Below are 16,551 nucleotides of genomic sequence, written 5' to 3'. Positions count from 1 at the left end.
AGGGATTATTCGAAAACGTTCAAAGCTTTTTACATCTACCAAAGAATCACCGTATATTTATAATACCTAACCTAATCTTTACCTAAAAATTCTATCCACAAAGAACTTTTTCCCAAAAAAAAAAAAAAAAAAAAACACAAACAAGAAAAAAAAACCGCACGAATATCCATCATATCCCAACGAAAAAATGAAATTCGAGAAAAAGCCATGTCTGGCCGCATACGTATAATCTAACGAGTCCATCATAGAGGCGAGGCTAATCACGAGAACCAAAGGTCTCGATATTTAAATTCATCTTTATCCGTCGATCCTATCGGAACACGGCGATCCGTAACGAAAGTTAACGAGATGGTGTTAATTAAATCCAACACATAGAATCGTGGTGGGAAAATTCGACAATGGCCGCGCGTCTATACACACTCTCTCGCGCACACGCGCACGCACACACACGTATACGGCATAGATCAGAGGTCGTGATCGCGCATAAAGGCGCGTGTACGCGCTTACAAGAGAGCAGGATCGACGGACAGACGAGAGAGCGGGCGTCGCTGGTCCGAGGCTCGATGAATCGATGACCGCTTTTAGTAATGATGTGTACATGGCAGCCCCGTTCTCTCTCCCGATGGAACGTCCGGGGTCAGCGTGGTAGAACGTGGGCTGGATACGTTGGCTCGTGTGTAGTGGCACCACCAGCCAGAGTTTGCCAAGGGGGACTTATTACGTCCCTGGAATTACCATATAAATTATCGCGTGATGAACCCACCGGAGTGCGAAACGGTGCACGGGTCCTGGCCTTTGTCGAGGTTTTGGTTATGGTTAATCGGCCACACCGTTTAATTGACATTCTGCGCCGCAAAATACCGCCTGTCCCGCGCCTCGTGTAATTTTCTTCGTCTCCCGACTGGCGACCGCGAATCGCCCGGTTTCCTCGTTCGAAGGGCGATGGAACGCTCGATACGCGTGGAGGAAACTTGACACCGGATGACGGACGAGTGAGAAACGATGGATACCTGTGAAGATTTTAATTTAAAGTTATTATGTATTATCGCGATTGAGAATCAATTTCGAACGAATGGTAATAATTTAAAGAAAGAGAAATAAATTAAATCTAAATAAGACGTTCTTTTACGGCTGTCGATACCACACTTCAAATTTATCGTCCCGATATATCGGTGTATACACCCTTTATACCAATACTTTAAATATATTATCCAACCAACATTACACACGCATCATTTCGTACGCCTCTTTCAACGCAATACATTACCTTCGAGTGGATCGACAAACTTCGAACCACTATCCAAACCGCATTCAATGCAACAACTTGCACGACGATCCATCGCATTCTATCGGCTATAAGAGCGAGCAGAAGCGTGTCGATTTACGCTCTACGAAATTTGATACTTGCGTAACACAATAAAAAGGTTCGGAGATTGATGACATAACTCATCGAAATGTGCCTCGCTCGCTCGATCGCCCTAGTCGCTGGCAGTGCTTTTCGCTCGGTGAAACAGTCACGGCGTGATTGCGCGCCATCTCGTGTGTACATGTATTCAACACGGGTAATGGCGGTGTCACGCGTGTCACGGCGTACGTGTAAGGCAATCACGAATTTCGCGAGCCGCGTACAAAGCAAATTTAATGATACGCGTATAATACACGATGCGAGTGTCGCGCGGTGCGGAAAGATGTAATTAACGGTTATTCAAATTTTCATGAGGAGCATAGTCATCGAGAACGACTCGAGAGGAACGTTTAGAGAGAGAGAGAGAGAGAGAGAGAATGGGAAAGGATCCCTCGAGGGTTTCATCGACAAGGTTACAGACAGACATAATTACCCTGCATGGTGAGATGGCGCGAATAGAAGACGGCAGGTACGGTGTCTGCTACGTTTAAGAACCAAAGCGTGGCCTCCCTGTTGACGAGCAACGGGGATCCACGTCTACGATGAATATGCAAAATTGTCGGTCTCACGAAGCATATCCAACGGCACGACCAGCGGCACTGCCTATGTTTCATGCATTCAGATGCCCTTCTTACCATCGTGTAGCCGTCCAGCTTGGCCGTGGAACAGTTGAACAATGTCGCCGGCTGTCGCGTTCATTAGGTTAGGCCGTTTAAAAAAGTCGCTCGACATTTCACGCGGAATTCCCACTACGAGCCACTGCCATGCAAATCTCGCTCAATTCGCGCGTACACGGGGAAACTCTTAAAGCCTTTTATAGCGTGCCTCTAAGACTGAATTCGTGGCCTGAAAGTCAGAGTGCCACTATATTCTTCGCTGTAGGTATTACGACGCGACATTTCTCGCGGTTTTACGTGTTACACACAGACACACGCGCGCGCGCGTGTGTGTTGTGTAATAATTGCGCATGCGCGCAAGTATGCGTGCGTACGTAGGGCTGTGTGCAGCTTTTTAACCTCTTTTCGAGAGGCTCCTGCAGACTGATTTATGTTTACGGGGGACGAGAGAGGGAGATGGAATTCGGTGACCGCTTAACTCGCTCTCGTTCTTTCGCCATTCTTGGAAACCTGTTTGCGTTATCGTCGCGAAGGAACTTTACTCGATGTTCTTTGAATTCGATTAAAGAATTCTTGAGCTGACTTGGATTCCGACTAACGATAGTTTGGTTTTAATAAGTGGTTTAAGTCACGAAACGGAGGATTGTCGCGAGATAAGTGGCAATCCACTTTGGGAATTAGGTTGATTGATTTAGTTATTAGAATTCGAATATTCCTTATCCTCTTTTTTCTTTGTTATCATAAGAATGTGTATTATTCGGATTTTATCAGCAAAAAATGTTCTCAATAGTTCAAGATGAAATAAGATTTTTCTTTTTTTGCCCGATAAATTTCTTTCAAGATATCAAACTTCAAGTATCGATCGTAAGTTCGAAATCGGTTAATAAATCCCGGGGAACGCGCAGAGTCGACTGAAACAATCTCATTCCCGGGATCTGGCTCCCACTTTTGTCCAGGAAATTAGAGTCATCGCGGCGTTGTTTGCCCGACGAGAGGCAACGGCGTCATATTTCACGCACGAGCGAAACTTGAGAATCGTAATTGAACGCGAGAGGGAATATGATGGGAGGAGGGAAGATTCGTTGGACACATCCGACGTCAAGACGAGCACCGGTATTAGAGAAAAAGTTATTCTTATTACCCAGGCCGGGCCACACGTGTATATTATTGCCAAGAAGTTGTCGACAACGGGTCAACCAAAACTTTTTCGATATTTTCTTAACGACAATCTCGCGTACCTCTTATAAGTTAGCACAGACATGCATTATGTAGGGTTCGTACGTCTTTGATGAATGTCTATGGCGCTAGTTGTTTCTTCTTATTTTTTACTTATAACGTTTAAACTAATTCGATAGTGTTATTAATCTTGATACGAACATATTAATATTTTCCATTTTGAGAATGATTAACGTCTTTCTTATCGGATCAAAAATATTTTCTTACGATATAGATAACGAAAAGATGATCCTAAAAGCAAGATCTATCAAATAGGTGCCCTTACGAGGTAACCTCTTTCGAGGAAATATTCGAGCAAAGAATGGGGAAATAGTTAAAAGGGACATTATGTGGACCGTTTCATAAAAGAACGGATGGTCCCTCTTTTTCTTTATATACAAAGCCTAAAGTTTTACATCGTGGAAAAGATACACGGCATCAGGTATATAGTCAGCAACTCCGCGACAGGAGTTCCGCGTAAAAGTTTTTATATTGTACAAGACTGTCATATTATCGACCGTTAATGCCACGTGTTATAAGTTATAGCAATAAGAGTGGCCTACGGTTGAGTAGTCCGCGTTTATGGCTCCTTATGAAAATGTTCTATTAAAAGGTTGGATGCTATTCTTAATATGTGAAACGAACGGTGGAAGAACAATGATCGTAAATGCATCATAAAGCGTTTTATTCGCCACATCATGCAGAATTGACATCGTTTCTTTTTTTTTTTTTCAGTTTGAAGAGAATTGCTTTGAAATTGAAATAAATTCAAATTTTCATTTTCTTACTTAAAATTTTTTTAAAACTACGATTAATAAATTTCGATTAATTTATCAATTCCGTTAAATATTATTTCTTAGGATTCTCTTAAGTCAATTAATTTTCTAAAAGTTCAAATAAAGGAAGTACAGAGTTTTTCGAAATTTCATTGACTCGCAAATTGAATAAAATATGTTTCTGATAAAAGGAAGAAGGAATAGAATTCATTAATTCGATAGTTTTCCAATTCACTTACGGTTTGACAAGTCCACCACCACTTTCTGGGCGCGCTTGCACGCGAGCGAAGAAGGAGTAGTCTGAAGGGTTGGTGAAACAAAACATCGTAAAGCACCCTCTTGTCTGTAGAGGATGCGACCTTTTAGCCAGGCATTCAGGCAAGTGAGAAAAGTGGCTGTTAGATGTGGCCGGCGATGCATAAGAACGTGTTTTCAGGGGATGGCTTATCCCCGGCATTTAAATTTATTTAAAGTAACGTTTGATGGTATGCAACAGACAGGATATGCAAAATACTTTCCAAATTAATGTTCTTTTTATTATCATTATATTATTTTTCAAACATGTTTATTGATTATTATCAAAATTTAACGATATTCAACTTTTTTTTTTAGATATACAGAATGAATTATTTCAGGATTACTATTTTTGTTCCTTTTCTTTTGCAGAATATAAAAGCGCGTTTTAATTGTACGTTTTTTTTTTTTGAATAAGATCAGTATAAAATAATAGTGCAATGAAATATTTGACGATGAAATGTTTAGAAGTTTTTAGACATTTTTATTTTTTGGCTCGTTTTTTGTAAATAAACAATTCGGACAGATCCAGAATAACAGATACACAATATCCCATTCAGAGTTATCAAAAATGATCGTGTCATCCTGTACATAATATTTCATGGCCTAACGGCAGAACGTTGGCAGTATCACGTTCACATTTTTTTTTTTTTTTTTGATAAACTTTCGACTAACGGCGGAATTTTTAGTTGCTCTTAATTTCGAGGCCAACTCGTTCTCGCACCGCTGCCTCTCGTTCGCCCATCCTCCCGCCGCCGTTGAAATCGACGTGGTTCAAGTGGTTTTCAGCGTTCCCCGGAACCTGAATATTTATTTGCTCTTCCATAGAGATGTTGACCCGAAGCGTTTGAAATTGAAACGAACGTGGCAGCCAATGATTTCTGGGCCGTGTAAAAACCTTCCCGATGTAACCGGCGGATACGTTGTTGCGCAAAATTTTTTCTACGCCTCCTTCAATATTTGACCTGTCTATTGTTACGAGAAGTTGGTAATTACCTCGAATTTACCGAGAACTAGTGAAATTAAGTAATAAGAATAAAAATAATGATCCAATCCTTGAACATTGGATTGCTTTTGACCTACATATGAAATTTCCGTACTTTAAGATATTGCAGAATAATTCGTTCGTGTAGACCCCGTTTTTCAACCCGTGCGTGTAGACCCCGTTTTTCAACCCGTGCGTGTAGACCCCGTTTTTCAATCCGTGCGTGTAGACCCCGTTTTTCAACTCGTGCGTGTAGACCCCGTTTTTCAACCCGTGCGTGTAGACCCTGTTTTTCAATCCGTGCGCGTAGACCCCGTTTTTCAATCCGTGCGTGTAGACCCCGTTCGTGCGTGTGAATCTCTTTCATGTTTACGTGTTTATCATATCTATTCAAAATACTTTTTTTATTAACATTTTTTTACTATCATCGAAATCTGTATGTTTATTAATGCGATGTGTATTAAGTGAGATTTGCCATTTTACGTTCTTCGATAAAAAGAGAAAAACTATTCCATTCTCTGGCGAGAATATTTAATTACTTACTCAATCTCATCTGTACGGAGAACAGGGTATCCCGAAATCGATAGCAGCTTGAATGTGTACGGGATCGGATAATTGAGTGGTGGATACCTCTCGAAATTCCCATGGAGACGTCCTCACAGCGAGTAGCTCTCCCTTGATTACGGAGACAGCTGATTGATGCTTCGGGGTACGATCCAGCTGGCTTGATCGACCATCTTAAGATCATTCGCTGCTCTTTGGACTATGAAATTTCAACTCGGAATCAACCAATGAACAAGACAGAGCATACGCACTATTGACTTACGTGCTCATTCCGTTTAAAAAGCTGAATTTTCTACTTCACCCAGTACTTTTCCACTCTCGATCCAAGCGCATATATACATATCTTGAATTCTCTAATAATCCTTTCTATACCTTTTACGACACTTTACGACCTAAAAATATTTCTTCAATTGACAAAATACCATTTTGTACGCCACAAATTTGAAGGCAAAGAAAAAAAATTTCGCTCACTTTTACATTTTACATTTACAGATGCTGCAGTGATGGACGGCGAGGGCACGCTGGGCCGCGGTCACGGGAACGGGGGCCGTGGGCTGCGCCGTCAACGGTCCCTAGAATGGAGAGAGAGGCGCGGTTACGGGCCCAGTGCTCAATCGAGCAGCGACGACGAGGAGAATTCCCGTCACGCCGTTGGCGCCGCGTCTGTTTCATCCGCCGGTAGAGGCGCTCGCAGCCCGGGCCAGGTCTTCGCCTCCCTCTTGGCGCAACAGTATGGAAGTGAGTGATGATATAATTGATGTTTAATGCCTTGATCGAGAGGCTTGCGCCGGCCTGGGGAAAAGTTTCGCGGACGTAGGTGGCCGGTATCACGGGCCACGAGTGTTTGGGGGAAAGGAACGGTGTTTGATGGGAGTTATAGAGGAACATATTGGGGGTGGGAATTGGTAATTTATCGAAGGGACTGCGGATTTTCAGGGTGGGAACAGGGAAAAGTATTACCGTCGCGGTGATTGATTTTGTCCGTCATGGAATATTAGTTCTCCTTGTCGGCTTCGTCTTTTTAAATTTTCCATGCTACTTTTGATTGATTGTTTATTGAAATCGGGAATTTTGGAACGATTAATAATTGATACTATTTTTTTTAATCGATAACTGATCGATATCAAAATTTATAAAGAAATTAGCGATTTTAATAAATGATGAACTATTACAAAAAATTATTAAATTAAATGTATCCAGAGTCTTTTATACTAAAGAATTCAATAAATCTATCGCGCGTAACATTTTTAGCAAAAATTGCAACAACAAAAACAGTTCGCAATTTACAATTGCAATAAAAAAAGAGAGGTTACACAACGCGAGCTACAACCGTCATCTTCATTAAGCGGAAGCACCGATCTCATCGATCTCCCCCCTGCCTCCTAGACAAAAGAAATTAACGTAACGATTCGACTTCTAAGGCGCAGCCCTGATTGGATGGCCCTTCGTTCGGCCAGTCTTCCACCCGGATTCAAACGAACTTTAACGAGCGACTTAATGAGCAACCTATGAACTTTCAATTGCAACAATTAAATCGGCAGCGTGAAACGAACGGGCGCAGGGAAATATCCGCGCGAACAGGCGCGATCATCGAGTAATGGCCTGTCGAATGAACAAAGAGGGAGGGGGACAGAGAGACAGAGAGACAGAGAGAGAGAGAGAGAGAGAGAGAGAGAGAGAGAGAGAAGTTCGTTCTGGACGCAGCTTAACGATACAGTCGGCTGACTGACGGCAACTTTTTTTATTTTTTTTATTTTTTTTTTGTTTCTTTCGACTCGATCTGCCGCTGCCAATAATAAAGTTCAGGGTGGCTCGTTCATCATATTCCATCAAACAGGCGCGAACCACGCTCTCGACCATTCGGTTCACCCGTCTACCCCCTCGATCCTCATCCCTCATTTCTTGCCGCTTCTATAATCTTCCTTCGACTCCCCGGCAAACGCGTAGATTAAAGGATTTACGAAATTAGTTTTACTTCCTCGCGTCGTCTACGAGCGCGGCCGGATATTAAGTTCGAAGGCGAAATCCCAGATCGTCGAGAGTGGGCGATCGCAGCGCCGCGTGGCGGACTTGGAGTAAACAAAGTTTTAAAAATACAGCGTTCCTTTTTATTATTATTATTTCCATTAATAATCGCGTTTTCTTTTTGACACTTTTTTTGATTCTTGTATCATAATTAATATAAGGATAAATAAAGTTCAAAGGTGGGCTGTAAGATATGTATAAAAATTGGATTATCGCTTGAAGATTATTCATTAACAAGACGAATTTTGTATTTATTCACATCACGTATTTATATACTTGCAAAAACTTTTTAAAGTCTTACGATTTCTCCACCGCGGATAATAGGGTGTATCGTCGTCTTTGTTTGCGATTCGTTTGCATATCAAGTATATCGATTACGCGACTCGTTTGCGGTAACATCGTATAAATATCAGGCTCCGCGCAACTGCATTATCATTGACTGCTTATTTGGATTACTACTTACGCAAATAATAGTTTAATATCACGCGTTCCGCTTTCACGGCCATTATTTGGCCTCGGATACGACCGGTTATCCCGATTAAATCTACAAATTCATATCCTACATATCCGCCATGGTATAATCTTTGCCCCTTCCTCTCCCTCATACAATATGAACGTGTCGTACAATTCTAACGTTTCGATAAATTTCCTATTCCGAAATTGTTTCATCACTATGCACGCTTAACATCACCATTTCTTTTTTACAAACATTGCATAACATTATTCGCAAAATTATTTGAACCGTGATATAATCTTTGCCCCTTCCTCTCCCTCAATACAATATGAACGTGTCGTACAATTCTAACGTTTCGATAAATTTCTTATTCCTTATTATTATTATTTCTTATTATTATTATTTCTTATTATGATGAAATTGTTTCATCATTGCACGCTTAAAATCACCATTTCTTTTTTTTTTTTTTTTTTTTTTACAAACATTGCATAATTTGAACCGTACGAATTATTCAAACGACATTTGAATTTGACCGATCTTTCCTTCCTCCTCTTAATTCCTCCCAAGTGTCCAAACAAACTTATCTTACTTTTAAGCATAAACATAATAAACGTCCGGAGATCATCCGTCCGATCTTGGATCCGCTTCCCTCGCCCGATCCTCGACGCGACATCTCCCTTTCCAGAAACGATTTCATCGATTCGTTCCGTCTTGAAGCCGGACAAAATAGTCGAGGAAGATGGAAGAGAGGGGGCGGGGAGGGGAGGAGAGGAACTCAATTAATACCGGTGCACTAGGTTTATACTATATTTCTTGGTTGCGGTATCAAGCGAGCCAGTAGCCCGCCTCGTGTCTGTCTGCATTTGTTCCAATTCACTTGCCGCCGATTACCGTTCCCTCTCGGCCCCGATATATCGTTCCAGCCTCTACCCCTCGTCGATGTTCCCCCATTTTCATCCCTATTCTCCCATTTCCTCTCCTCATCCCCCCTCCCCCTCGACTCGACTCGTCTCCTGCCTCGATTCGTCGCGGCACAGTGTCACGTGACTGCACTTGGAGCGTATCTAAAGAGAACGACCTCTGCCGGTCGCGAAGTATCTCGAACAGTTTGGCCTATGATATTTCTTTCCTCCCGTCGCGCAAATCCCTCGCGCGTGTAATATTAGAAAATGATGGAAATTTGAAATTCGAGGTGGACAAGAGCTATTATCTACTTTAATTCTACCTTTTTTTTTTTCGTTTTTAAATTATAAGGAATGTTAATATGGAAATATGGAAAGCAGAATTAAGAACTTTCGAAGAAACAAGACGAGATACGGATTTATGTATCCATGAGAATTTGGCCCGTCGATTAAAAATTTAGAGAAAATCGGGCTTCGTGAAAATTATCAATTTTCGTGCACGGTCTTCTCAATCCGACGATCGGCCGTGAAATTCGTAGATGGGTTTGTGGCCCTGGATCGATATGACGTGCGCGTTTCTCGATACAACGCGCACGAAACGCATTCGATGGTGAAGGTAGAAACGGCGGTTGTTGGGAGGCCACGCTTGATTGCCGCACTGCAGACGCCGCGCCGCCTTGGAATCACGCGGTTAATTAACCTCCCGACCGGCTGCGTCGGTCTCGAGTACCGGCAACGATAATTGATGAGCGCTATGGATCGCGGGAACGCGATCGATTTCGCGTCCGTGAAACATGGGACGGCGCACGAAAATTCCCAACGAAGAGAAGTTTCGAGTATGGCGCTCCTAAAGGATCGTGCACAATAAGTAAAATCTTAGACGTGAGAAGAGACGTAAGAAAAAAACCATCTTTATAATTGTTAATGCGTCTTATAGACAAGTTTAATTAACAATATTTTTATAAGAATGTGATTTATTTATTATTTATCGTCGAGCAAAAGTTGAACAATGAAATTCAAATAGAATACTAATTATTAATATTGATAATAGTGGAATCTGACTGAATCAGATCTTAGAGTTTATTTCTTTTTTTCTATTTTGCTAAAATATAGAAAAGAAGAAATGTATAGAAATGAATCCTTTGGGATCATTTTGAGTAACGTATCGTAAACGGGTATTTGTTTTCGTCTCGGGTGATTTTTCGGTTTTATTTTTCGATATCGACGTCGTCGCGCGGACGTCTTTCGAGTTTATGGGGGCGCTAGTGTGTAATGGCTGATCTCGATCCGCCACTTTTTCACCGCCTCTTCATACGTAGACAACGTCCGTGTCGGCGAAGTGGACGAAGGATTATATTGCATTAATGGCGACGTCAATTCACAGGTTCTATACAGGAGTGTCCTTCGATGAAAAATAATCCGGCGACACTTTATTAGGTATCACCGTTACGTTCCGCGAAGGCGTGAGTAGCGGGTCGTGTTACGAACGATTGACAGGCCTGTTACGGAAGAAGCCGGCGTTCGTAAAACCTTGCATTGTCGCGCACGTTTCGTTTCTTATATCACGGGATCGAAACACCTTTTACGATCTCTCTCCTCTCGGATAGAGTGAGAGTGATGCTTTAATAACGGGCCATGCTAGACTTATATGGTATAAAGCCGCATTAAGCCTGCTTTATATCAGTGTTCTCCAATCTTTCTTCTTGAATTGTCACTCTCTCTCTTTTTTTTTTTTTTTTTTCGTATTTGAATAAAAAGAAAAAGAAAACCTACGATTCTTCCATCGTACATGACAAGTTATAGAAATTAATATTGCAGAGGGATTAAAAGTATTGAATGATATGCCTTTAAAATGGGATTATATTAAAATTTATATTTATATTTATTGATTTAGCTGTATATACTTGATGCAAACACTCGTAGAGTAGATTGTAATATAGGTTAATATAGGTTAAGTTTTATTTCTTGAATTCTTCCTCCATATATAACGAATTATTATTGACTTTGAGTGATATGCCTTTAAAATATGATAATTATAAACTTATATTTATTTGTTTGTGTATGACGAGTATAATCGACACAATTTAAATATTAAAATATAGATAGCAATGCAGTTAACAAGTTAAATTTTATTTCTTCAATTCTTCCCCCATATGTAACAAATTATAAAAATTAATATTGCAGAGGGATTAAAAGTTGACTTTGAATGATATGATTGAAACTTATATTTATCATTATATTTATTGTATGCATATAATCGACACAATTTAAATAAAATAAATTTTGAGATTGCACGATTCTTCGTATACATTGAAAAACATAGATCTCAAAAATCTATTCGCCTTTTGCAATATTCGAAAGATGTTCAACGATTTGGCCGAGGAGTGCAGATATTAATGTCTAGAATCATGCCCACTTGGAACATTACACTGTCAACTCATTACACATACTCACATACACACACACAGTCTACGGTTCGCCACATCACGCTTCGCCGCTTTTCCTATGGAAAATATTGACCTCCGCGCGCGCGCGCGCAACACCGATAACGCGCCGGATAATGTATAGCTTCCCGCGGCATTGTAAGTGTTGATTTTCCGTGTCGCGTTTGCATAGACGCCGCGGACTATTAATTTGATGCGGTCAGATATAGCTACAATGGCGAATCACGGGTGGAACTTGGTGCGTTAATTATTGCCGTTCGCCCACCCTCTTCCCCCTCATCGCGTGCAACAAAAAGATACGAAGATTCGTGTAATAAAGCAAAAAGGAAAACTTTGATTTGGTAAAAAAAAAAAAGAACGGAGAAGATTTTATTCCTTTAAAAAGAAAAATTTCGAATAATAGATAATTATCCCCCCACTTCTTTGTCGTCGTTTATATTCTAATTTTATTATTTATAATTTTATTTAATAATTTAAATTATTAATTCGCAATAGATTTTTATTTCTATTTTACGACGTCTTATTTTAACAAACGTAAATTCCCTTTTCCATTTTCGAAAATATTTGTAAATTTTTGTTGATCTCTCTCTCGCTATGAAAAAGTTAGAAAATTGCGAGAAAAGAAATTTCAATTTATACGTTTTATAATTTTATAATTTCAGAGAGATAATAAATATCGCAAATTTTTGGTAAGCAATTATTATTATTATATTCTACCGTAGAATATAACGATAGGATTTAAAGTATCGCGTGAAATAATGGAACACGGAGGGAACAATAAGAGGGATGACGAATGTGAGCCGAAGACACTTGAGCGGCAGTGAATCAAGACAGTCCTGGATCCCGATTTTTCCGTCTCGCTACCGAGTATTTTCGGCTTGCAACGCATTACGGAGTCGCAGGCTTGGGCACGTTCTTGCGGATTCTTGGGAAACGCTGTTAAGCCGAGAATAAATTTTTAATGGGCCCGCCAGAAGGGATTTTCCGACTTCGTGAAATATATTACCGCGATACATGCAAATGATCGGGACTAGGAATTAAAGTGCGCGGTTTTCTTTTTCACGGAATACTTTTTACGCTATCGATCACGTGGATTACGTATGATCGTTCAAATGATCGAATCGAGGATTCGAGGATAATTTGAAAAAGTGTGGACCGATCGTTTCGAACCGATATTTCAAGTGTTTTCTTTTTCTGAAGAATTATTTTTAATTATTCATCGATAATTATATAATAGAGAATAACAGTTTGAAACTTGTTATTTCTATTAGGAAGCAATTAAATTTGTTTTTTTTTTAAATTTTATAGTTAGATGGAAAAACTAATTGTTAAAAAAATATTTATAAAACATTATAAAATATATACACATAATTAATCATCGACTTAATAAATTTATAATTAGCAAATGTTTCGTATAGCAAATTGAAAAAAAGGCATCGCACTGCGATTAATTATCCGAGAAATGGAAGTTAGCATACGCATATTTTTAGAGTGTATATTATCTCTAACCAGCTCTAGCTATTTCTATTTCCAAAGAAAAAGTTGCAAGGCCCATAACTCAGGGTTATACTTAACAACGTATATTCGGTGGTCAGAAAGGCGGAAGAGGCTAACGTACGAAATTAGATGGCCAAAGTTCCAAAGGCCAATGCTTGTTACAAGGTAATACAAAAGTTTCGTTGCGCAGAGAGGAAAGAAAAAAAAAAAAAAAAGGAAAAAAAAAAAAAGAAAGAGAAAAGACGGCCGTTTCCACTTATTCTTTCGTCGAGGTTCGAGAAATTAGAGCGAGAAAGATCATGGGCGAAAGAAAGACACGAGCGCCACGAGTCTCAGGAGGGATGAATAATTTAAGGACGTCTGATCGCGCGATCGAAATTCACGTGTCTGGGAATCGCTTTGAACGTCAAATTACAGAGAGCCTCTCTCCTCGGCCGATCTCTTGAATAATTGTGTTACAGACGGTCGATCCATTTAAATCACTCTATTGCCAGCGAACCGGTTCATTAAAATGCACCGGATCGAATTTCTGTCGGACCCGGCTCCTCCGCCGCGTAACAAGAAAACTCTGATAAATCTTATCGACCGGCGCGTGTATCCGTCTTCAGACAGACCTGTCGACAGACGCTCGAATAATTCCGTGTCCCTTTCCTTGGAGATATACCGAGTGTACGTTTATCGATGGCATCCGTTTTGCTTGAAAAGTTTATCGGTTGTACGTACAAAGGGACGTATACGTATTGATACGATATTGATTTATGGTTATGTAAAAAACTATTAATCCTTAACCGAGATACATCACTTTTAATATATCTTTGAAATTTTCGAATAACGCTTTAATCTAGTGGTAAACAATGTACTAAGCATTAATATTCAATCAAGATTAATTCTTATTAAATAGTTCATGATTCGAGGTATTTTTCTTTTAACCCTTTATATATATTATATAATATATAATAAATTATCGACGTCATTTAATACCTGAAAGATTTCGCAAATTTTGTTTAATTACAAAATTCTTTGATCAAAGAATACCTGGATAATGAGAGATAAGCTGAATTGGTTCAATGTATATAGAATGCATATCCATCCAAACTTTAGGTTAGAATATTTTCAAAGAATGCAACGTGCACAAAGAGACAACCTTGCAATCTGCGATGTAATGCATAGCGCAGGACTAGTTGACGGTATGCGAGAGCTGCATCAAAGGACCACGCTAATATTCGCATGACATAAATGGAAGATGAATGGCGCGCAAGTTAGGCCTACGCAACAAACATAAGCGTTGATACAGTTCCCCCTGTCGGCTATATCGCGCACCAGGCGCCACCGCAACACGGTCCAGTCTTGCGTTACGCCCGTACACGTGTACTTGTACACATGCTCACCGATAAATTCTCTCGCTTAAATCCTTGCTATGGGTTTCCTTACGTGACGCTCGAACCTACTATCGAAACGATGGTGATTCGTCATTCAACGGGAGGGCAGCGATACGTTTTCAGGATTCAACGAATCGCGGGTGAACGGACAGACACGATTGTTATTGCTTGTAACGAACGAAGGATCGCGCGATTTCATTGGATGCTTACGAAGCGCTGGCATTTGCAGGCAGTTTGGCGGGATATATCGGCGGTCAAGTGGAAATAAAACGTCTACGTCGCTGGATAATGTCGGTCGTTAATATCGGGTCGCGACGTAGACGCCCTCTACGAGATCGAATGGATGATTTTCGCGATTTCTGTGAAACTGCGATTCGATTTTACACGAGAAAATAATAGAGCAATGGAAGGAGAATGTATACATTGTTTTATTCTATCGCTTTCTTTTATCGGTAAAATTCAATAAAACCATCGTCACGCATCATTTACGAAAAATAACGTGGCAAAGAAGAATGTTATTTTTCTCGAATTTATGAGCAAATTATTATAACATAATCGTTATAATAAAAAGAATACACTGCTTTATTCGCCGCTTTCACTTATCGGTAAAATTCAATAAATCCATTATCACGCATCGTTTGCAATTTATGCGATCAATTACACTCAATTTCTCGATTAATCGTTCATAATCACGAATTGGCCGGTAAACGCAGAGTTTCGCAGTTATAAAGCAACAGGCATCGCAATCGGCGCAAGAACGAAATTACTGGCTACACACAAATTACGAACTGGATACGCATCTCCCGTTTCCCGTGGCAAGCCCGCCCTTCCTTCCGCCGAGGCGCAGCTTGATCATAAAGCTCGTTCCGTCTCCTACATACCGACCTCCACGTAAATATCATTCTCGTTTTACGTAGATGCGGCTTCTCATCGGCAGAATAAACATGCCGGAGGTAAGGTTACCCCTAACGAGGAAATGTTGCCCCTTGATCCAAAAGGGGGATAGACGATATTTCTCCGGCTTTATTATTGCTGTCGAGTAATTAAACCGTTTTCCATGCCACCGGCTTGAAATCAAACGGGGTCCTGGTGACTTCTGGCGGCCTTTATCGGAACTAACTTTTTCACGTGATTCAGGTTATGTAAATATACATATACTGGACTGGTGGTCGAGATTGAAATGATTTGATGGACTTTTTTATTCATAGTGAACAAGATTTATACTGTATTACTTGTTTTTTCGATATCGTAAAAGCTGATATCTTGCAACATTTATAGTATTTTCTTTTTTTTTAATATTACATCATGTTTTTAATTATCTTTATTTAATATTTTTAAATTTATAAAATTTATTATTTTCAATAAAAATTTATTTAATAATATTGAAAAAATATCTTCGCATCAATAAACAATATTATAAATGTTAATATTTATATAAGTATGAACAAATATTTTAAAACAAAGTACGAAATTTTTGACTATAAGTGAAAGCAAATGGATCCAAGATTGAATTTTAATGTCAATACGAATACAAGGTTGGTTAATTAGATACAATCTTTGTAGAATATATACTTCTTTTTGCTATAGTGGATAATAATATTAGCATATCATTATATAAATGTTCCGATACACAAAAGTCTTTATAGAATTGTTGGATTTATGTTAATTTGTATTACGTGTTTAATGTAACAATCGAAATGATTCTTGATTTTATTTCAAAATAATATTGCCTTTACATTTATCACGATTAATGAAGCTGTTATTATACGTCAAACAAACTTGTTTTAAAAAATTACTTTTCATAATCAAGTCGTAACGATATCTTCAAACAAATTTAATTAAATTTAATAACCTAATATTTAAAAAGAAATATATAATATTTCATACTTTTTTTCTAATTTTAACAAATATTTCTCTAAAAAAAAGTTAATCAATACGATGAAATTTCCTTGGAAGGAGAGTTCTAACAGAGCAGCAACATCCAATTCTCACAT

General features: G+C 39.4%; 1 protein-coding gene across 3 annotated transcripts in view; it reads left to right on the top strand.

Moving 5' to 3' along the window:
• The first annotated feature begins 6,359 nt into the window (after positions 1-6,359).
• Positions 6,360-16,551, top strand: part of LOC122718913 (teneurin-a) — a 387,491-nt gene continuing 377,299 nt past the window's right edge. For all 3 annotated transcript variants that reach the window (XM_043944319.1, XM_043944320.1, XM_043944317.1), the window contains exon 1: positions 6,360-6,594. In XM_043944319.1, the coding sequence (XP_043800254.1) occupies positions 6,360-6,594 (235 nt within the window). The remainder of the gene's footprint in view (positions 6,595-16,551) is intronic.

This window comes from Apis laboriosa, unplaced genomic scaffold (genome assembly GCF_014066325.1).
Source record: "Apis laboriosa isolate Shangri-la unplaced genomic scaffold, ASM1406632v1 scaffold68_cov148, whole genome shotgun sequence".
Classification (NCBI taxonomy): domain Eukaryota; kingdom Metazoa; phylum Arthropoda; class Insecta; order Hymenoptera; family Apidae; genus Apis; species Apis laboriosa.
This window is presented reverse-complemented; position numbering and strand designations above follow the sequence as displayed.